The sequence below is a fragment of the Poecilia reticulata genome, linkage group LG18 (assembly GCF_000633615.1).
Source record: "Poecilia reticulata strain Guanapo linkage group LG18, Guppy_female_1.0+MT, whole genome shotgun sequence".
NCBI lineage: Eukaryota > Metazoa > Chordata > Actinopteri > Cyprinodontiformes > Poeciliidae > Poecilia > Poecilia reticulata.
In genome coordinates this window covers 20,494,011-20,501,386 of record NC_024348.1, presented here as the reverse complement: position 1 = coordinate 20,501,386, position 7,376 = coordinate 20,494,011, and the positions used below count along the sequence as shown (strand labels likewise).

At 41.2% G+C, this 7,376-nt stretch overlaps 1 protein-coding gene across 1 annotated transcript; it reads left to right on the top strand.

Annotated features, from left to right (window-relative positions):
• Positions 1 to 14: 14 nt before the first annotated feature.
• LOC103480818 (gastrula zinc finger protein XlCGF8.2DB-like) lies at positions 15 to 2,016 on the top strand. Its single transcript, XM_008436003.2, has one exon. The coding sequence runs from the start codon at positions 148 to 150 to the stop codon at positions 1,228 to 1,230; it is 1,083 nt and encodes a 360-aa protein (XP_008434225.1). The 5' UTR covers positions 15 to 147; the 3' UTR covers positions 1,231 to 2,016.
• Positions 2,017 to 7,376: the final 5,360 nt, after the last annotated feature.

Genomic DNA, 7,376 nt, shown 5'->3' with positions numbered 1-7,376 from the left:
ATAAAACGGGAACAAGAGGAACCAGAACTTCTGCAGATAAAACAGGAACAAGAGGAACCAGAACATCAACAGTTCAAAGAGGAAGAGAAGCAACTCTACATCAGTCAGGATGAAGAGCATTTTGTGCTGAAACAGGAGACTGATGACATGTTGGTGAATCCTTCTGATGTACCAAAAACAAACAATTCACAAAAAATGCACAAGAAGGCTCACCCAGACAAAAAAAGATATTCTTGTAAAATATGTGATAAAACCTTTTCTCGAAACTGTTTCTTGACTACGCACATGGTAACTCACACAGGAAAGAAGCCTTTTACATGTTCAACCTGTGGAAAAGGTTACAATCAAAAAAGTGGTTTAATGTATCACATGAAAACTCACACAGGTGAAAAACCGTTCACATGTGTTACTTGTGGAAAAGGTCACCGTCAAAAAAGTGCCTTAAAGAGTCACATGAGATCTCACTCAGTTGAGAAGCCTTGCTCGTGCCTAACCTGTGGAAAAGATTTCAATGGCAAAACAGTCTTAAAGAATCACATGAAAATACACACAGGTGAGAAGCCTTTCTCATGTACGTCGTGTGAAAAAAGTTTTGCCAATAAACAAAGTTTAGTTGTTCACATGAGAATTCACACAGGTGAGAAGCCTTTCTCGTGCATGACGTGTGGACGAGGTTTCTCTCAAAAAGGTAATTTAGTTTCTCACATGAAAGGTCATACTGGAGAGGAGCCTCTCTCATGCACTGCTTGCGGAAAACGTTTCCTTACCAAGTCTTGTTTAAACATTCATATGAGAATTCACACAGGTGAGAAGCCTTTCTCATGCACAACCTGTGAAAAAAGATTTGCCTATAAACACACTTTAAGTATTCACATGAGAATTCACTCGGGGGAGAAGCCTTTCTTATGTGTAATCTGTGGGAAAGGTTTTGCTCAGAAAGGTGGTTTAGCCACACACATCAAGGGTCACATGGGTCAGAGGCCTTTCAGCTGTAAAACCTGTGGGAAATGTTTTAGTCAATCATCTCTTTTAACTAATCACATGACAACACACACGGCTGAGAAACACTTCTTATGTGCGACCTGTGGAAAGAGTTACAGTAAAAAAAGGAATTTAACTTATCACTTAAGAATTCACACAGGTGAAAGGCCTTTCTCTTGTGGCACTTGTGGAAAAAGTTTCAGAGGCAAATCTAATTTACGTTATCACATGAGGACTCACACACATTAGAAGCCTTTCTCACGTGGAACCTGTCGAAGGTTTCAGTCAGAAAGGCAGTTTAATTTGTCACAAGATAAAGGTTGATAACACTCCAGTGTCATGCAGGACTCTTTCCCCACTACCAGCTTTGCATGATATAAACCTGAAGCATCAAGGTGTTCTGTAACCTGCTGTTGGGAAGCAGAGTAATTACAACTGGATCGTATTTTTTTTAACTGTCGCAGCTCACTTTAAAACGCTTTTCAAATAGTAAACTTTGCTAAATTACTTAGGAAAATTCTCATTATTCCGGGGGTTTTGTCTTTCACTCTTAAATTTGAGTTTCCAAGTGAGGTTTTGGGGCTGCACAGTGTTTGTTGGTAGAGCTGTTGCAGCAAGAATCAATGGGTATAAATGAAGTGAGTCGACTTGTAACGGTTTTGGTGCCCCTATTGTGTGTTTATCCTTTGTTGTATTCATATCTTGTTTTGTTCAATGATTTTGATTAATGGATACATGTTAGCTGATAGGTTATGACTTTTTTCTTTATTTTCTCTATCCATTTTTGACTCAGGACAAAAATACTGCTGATTATATGATGGCAACGACACGGATATAAGGTTTACTAAATTATTATTATTATTATTTTTAAACCAAAAACTTTTTTTTTTTAACTTTTATTTTCTTAATCTATAACACTGTTTTGTAGTTGTAATTTATACTTTAGGATACAAGGAAATGTATTTATGATATAGAAGATGAGTAATAAAAAAACTTGCTGTTTGGCTCTTGAATATTAAAGTTAATTTTCCATGATGCTGGTCTCTTTTTTCCCCCATTTTAGCTGTCATTGTTTTAGCGATGCTTCTGACCCACATGCAGATAAACTCAGGCAAGGATACAATTTTAAAGGTTTATTTACAAAACAAAATGTACAAATGTAGAGGTTGCAGCGGGAATGACCAGGAGGGGACAGACCTGAAGTCTGGGAGACCTGAACAGTGTTAAGAGAATAAAATCATCAACTTCTGGCTCGTTATATTCTCTTGTGCTCCCGGATTCAATGATTCCATGCGTGGAAACAAAAGCCACACAGAGATGACAGCGTCACAATAATCAGCATTTATTCAAGACAGATGCATACTATTACCAGAAAAACACATCACACAACATTAGAAAACTCGAAACACAAACACATGAATTTACCTGAGAAAACAAAAGATGGAAACGACAGACAAAAAGCAAAGACGTTCTTGGAGAAATTGCAAAGAGCAAAATCTAATTTGTTACATCTGTGTGAAAGTTTTATATTGTTGTATTTAATTTATTCAAATAAGGCGTATCTTTGCTCATCCCACCAGGACCTGTCTCTGACCCTTTTTAAAGTTAGAAACTACCTGCAATTTGTTCACAAGATCAAACACCAGTTGTCACCATTGTCTAAATAAGGTGAAAGCAGAGACTCTCCTGATCTCCTGCTGCTTCACGGCTTTCACAGATCAGTGTGAAAATCTGGAACTTCCTACTGATTGCTACTGAGGACAGATCAAAGATATTGGCAAACAGTGCCTTAACTACAGGTAAAATAAAGGTCAATATGCCAGAATAAGTTACAAATTTTAAAACTATATTTAGGCTATTTCAGTCAAAACATGTTAAGTTGGTGGGATTGAGGAGGTCTTCGAAGGTGAGAGTTGGACTCCGCCAAGGCTGCCCTTTGTCACCGATTCTGTTCATTACTTTTATGGACAGAACTTCTAGGCGCAGCCAAGGTGTTGAGGGGATCCGTTTTGGTGGCCTTAGGATCGCATCTCTGCTTTTTGCGGATGATGTGGTCCTGTTGGCTTCATCGGAACGTGATCTGCAGCTCTCACTGGAGCGGTTCGTAGCCGAGTGTGAAGCGGCCGGGATGAGGCTCAGTGCCTCCAAATCCGAGGCCATGGTCTTGAGCCGGAAAAGGGTAGAGTGCCTTCTCCGGGTCAGGGGGGTCGTCCTGCCTCAAGTGGAGGAGTTTAAGTATCTGGGGATCTTGTTCACGAATGAGGGAAGAAGGGAGCGGGAGATCGACAGGCGGATTGGGGCACCGTCTACTGTGAGGCGGGCGCTGTACCGGTCCGTCGTGGTGAAGAGAGAGCTGAGCCAAAAAGCGAAGCTCTYGATTTACCGGTCGATCTACGTTCCCACCCTCATCTATGGTCATGAGCTTTGGGTCATGACCGAAAGAACGAGATCACGGGTACAAGCGGCCGAAATGGGTTTCCTCCGCAGGGTGGCTGGGCTCTCCCTTAGAGATAGGGTGAGAAGCTCGGTCATCCGGGAGGGACTCAGAGTAGAGCCGCTGCTCCTCCACGTCGAGAGGAGCCAGTTGAGGTGGCTCGGGCATCTGGTCAGGATGCCTCCTGGACGCCTCCCTGGTGAGGTGTTCCGGGCACGTCCCACCGGGAGGAGGCCTCGGGGAAGACCCAGGACACGCTGGAGGGACTATGTCTCTCGGCTGGCCTGGGAACGCCTTGGGATTCCCCCGGAGGAGCTGGAAGAAGKGGCTGGGGAGAGGGAAGTCTGGGCCTCCCTTCTGAAGCTGCTGCCCCCGCGACCCGACCCCAGATAGGCGGAAGAAAATGGATGGATGGATGGATGGACATGTTAAGTTTTAAAACTAGCTTATTTTTAATTTATTTTTCTTAACAACAGGTAAGCACAAAAACACTGGTAAACAGCTAGTTATCACTAAAAGGAAAGCAAGATGCTAGGGGTTACCACAATGGTTAACACTCTGTTGTTGGAGTGTTAGCCGCCTCCTGCTATACCCTGCTAACGAGGCCCGATGAGGCAGATCTCACAAACTGTGCTCCCTGTCTCCCTTCATTAGTTGTCTGGTGGAGAACTAATGAAGGTGTAGTGCAGTAGATCCCAACAAGTTGTGGATTGTGACCCACTTAAAGGCGTAAGTGTATACAAGTACAAGCAGGTACTTGTATATAAGATGTATACAAGTACCTTGTACTTGTACTTGTATACCTTGTACTTGTACACAAGATGTATACAAGTACCTGCTGCTTGAGTCTTAAACTTTTATAAATTTCTAATCTCTCTGTCAGCTACTTTTCTTAAACCATTTTTGTTGTTTAACTTTTCACGTCAATTGGACGGTTTAGAGAAAAACTAGTGATGGGTTTCTGTTGAATTATTAACTTCCGGCAGAAAAAAAACGTCAGGTGTCTATCTGCAGGCACTTTCATGCCGCCACCTACTGACAGGAACTTGATACTACAACTGCATTGTTTCAGCTATGCAGTTGATTCTTCAGAACTAATTGAGTTAATAAATTTTTTCAAGAACAAAAGCCTGTATTTCATGTGTTTGATCTCTTGAAGATGTTTCTATAATCTGTGTGGCAGAATTATTTTAACACAAAAATATGAGTTTAATGAAAAGAATGTTTAATACTTAAACTTGAAGATTATATTCAAAAGGCTTCCTAAAATAATGGTGTTTCTTTAAGAAAACTGTTCTAACATAATTTCTCAGGAGTCTCAGGTGGAAAACTCTAACAGTGAACCAGATCTGTCAGCATGTATAATAAATTAAGCCTGTCTGCTAATTTCATTTAGTTCAACTGTAACTTGGTTAGAAAGGTAAACAATCATTCCAACACGCTGCAGATCATTTTCTTCTTCAGTTGAATCAGTTGATTGTGTCGGATAAGATATGCACAGTTTGAAATGCTCTTATTTTGAAATTATACCAACAGTGAGCAGTGCTAATGTCATCACCTGTTGCTAGGTAACGTCAAACTGCTTTGATCAGCTGTGAGATAACAGGCAGCCAGTGTTCCAACTCTTCCATTTACGTGGAATCTGTTTATCAGAGAAGCACAAAGAGAAATCTTTTAGAAATCCTCTCAAAATGAATCGCTTTGTTTCCGATAGTCTTCGAGACATGGGAATTTATATTCCCAATGATCGAGCTGATTGTTTATACTGTGGAGAAGATTGGTTCTGCTTCTTCCACTTTCAAGAACAGGACCTCCCGGTGAGACCAATCACTGTATGTAAAAAACTGAAAATCGATCGCTTCCTTCGCGAAACTCTTCGAGATATGGGAATTTATATTCCCGATGATCAAGCTGAATGTTTCTACTGTGGAGGAGATTCGTTCTGCTTTTTCCACTGGCAACCACAGGACCGCAGGGTGGACCAACCAGAGGACCTCAGGGTGGACCAACCAGAGGACCTCAGGGTGGACCAACNCAGGGTGGACCAACCAGAGGACCTCAGGGTGGACCAACCAGAGGACCTCAGGGTGGACCAACTAGAGGACCTCATGGTGGACCAACCAGAGGACCTCATGGTGGACCAACTAGAGGACCTCATGGTGGACCAACCAGAGGACCTCATGGTGGACCAACTAGAGGACCTCAGGGTGAACCAACCAGAGGACCTCAGGGTGGACCAATCAGAGGACCTGAGGGTGGACCAATCAGAGGACCTCAGGGTGGACCAACCAGAGTACCTCAGGGTGGACCAACTAGAGGACCTTAGGATGGACCAACTAGAGGACCTCATGGTGGACCAACTAGAGGACCTCAGGGTGGATCAACCAGAAACAGAACCAACTACTGAAGAGTCCCAACCGATTCCTAGTACGAGCGCTTATATTGAAACAATACCAAAAGATGAGATCGGCACTAGTAACACATTTGTAGGACTCAGAAAGTTGTATGAAAACGCCCCATTAACTTTAGCAGATCCTGTTTTGGTTGAGATACCAGAAAGAGATCCTTTAATCATCGTAAGGTTGGATTTATATTCTGACGAGATGAGGGAACTAATCGCTCTCATCAGTCGTCGAGCCTTGACAGAAACTCTGGGCCCAGACGCTCCACGCGATCGTGACTTTTCTACGGAGACTGCAGGAGGTTTTTTCACCACCGATGTAGGTCAACAGCCTTGTTACGCCACTTTTATTGGGTCTTTTAAGCAAACAGCAGGAAGAGTTTATCACAAAATTGATGAATTTACTACATCTATCTTTGGAAGAGCTGTGATGCCGTCTCCTCAAGTAGGCCTGGCAACCGTTCTGGTGATCCCGATACTCGTAGGTGGGCTCCTAAAACTGACAAAAATTAGTCGGCTTTGGCGCTAGTTACATACTGGCAGCAATCCAAGAATAACCTGTCAGTGACTGGTTCAGTTTTGTTTCTGGATGGAATTACAACATCGATTATTCCTTTCCACAATACTGTTTATTAAAATGTTGCTAATGCTTCCTTCAAAGCAGACTGATGTATTTATTCTCCTACAGTTTTCTTGTGGTTTTGCTATTTCTGACTCAGTGAAAGTTGGGTTACAAAAAAAAAAAAAAAAAAAAAAAAAAAAAGACAGGCTCCCACCTCAATCCAAAAACATGGAAGTTTGGTTAACTGCTCTTTAAGTTTCCTTTGATAGTTACTCTTGGTCCATTTAACTGAATGTCCTGAGTTTTTCTGCACTGTAAAAAAGAAAACATTTATAAAGTTGATGTACAAATGTAAAATGTACAAATGACTATTTTTAATGATTCATTTATTTAAAGTAATTTCTGCGCTGATCATCCATCTCAACTTCCTTCTAGCAAAATAAAAGCTAGCGTTTCTGTCTCATCTGTTTATCCTTCCTGTGTGCTCTACTTTTGGTTCCAGTTTGAATTCTCCTATCTCCACTTACTCTCCTCTATTAATACACATTTGTTTTAAATAAATTAGAGAATTGTTGAAATGTTTATATAGTTCAGTAACTCAGTTTGTCAGAACCACGTGACAGATTAATCAGCCACACACTTTAAAAAGCCGTTATTTCAGATCAACTAATGAAAACATTACATTTAAGATCAGAATATTAAATCAGACTAATTCATAAAAACATTTTTACTGCAAGATATAGGCTTGAAATAATATTACCTTAATAGTAAGAAATCTACGCTGACAAAGAAAAACCTCATCATATTCTAACTTAATATAGAATATGATATATATATTCACACACACACACACACACACATTATATATATATATATAATGTATATATATTGTATATATATACAACAACAAAAAAAATTCCCTTCTCACCCTCCGTGGGTGGTCTGTTTCATCCTCTGAGCTCGGGTCCTCTACCAGAGGCCTGGGAGCTTGAGGGTTC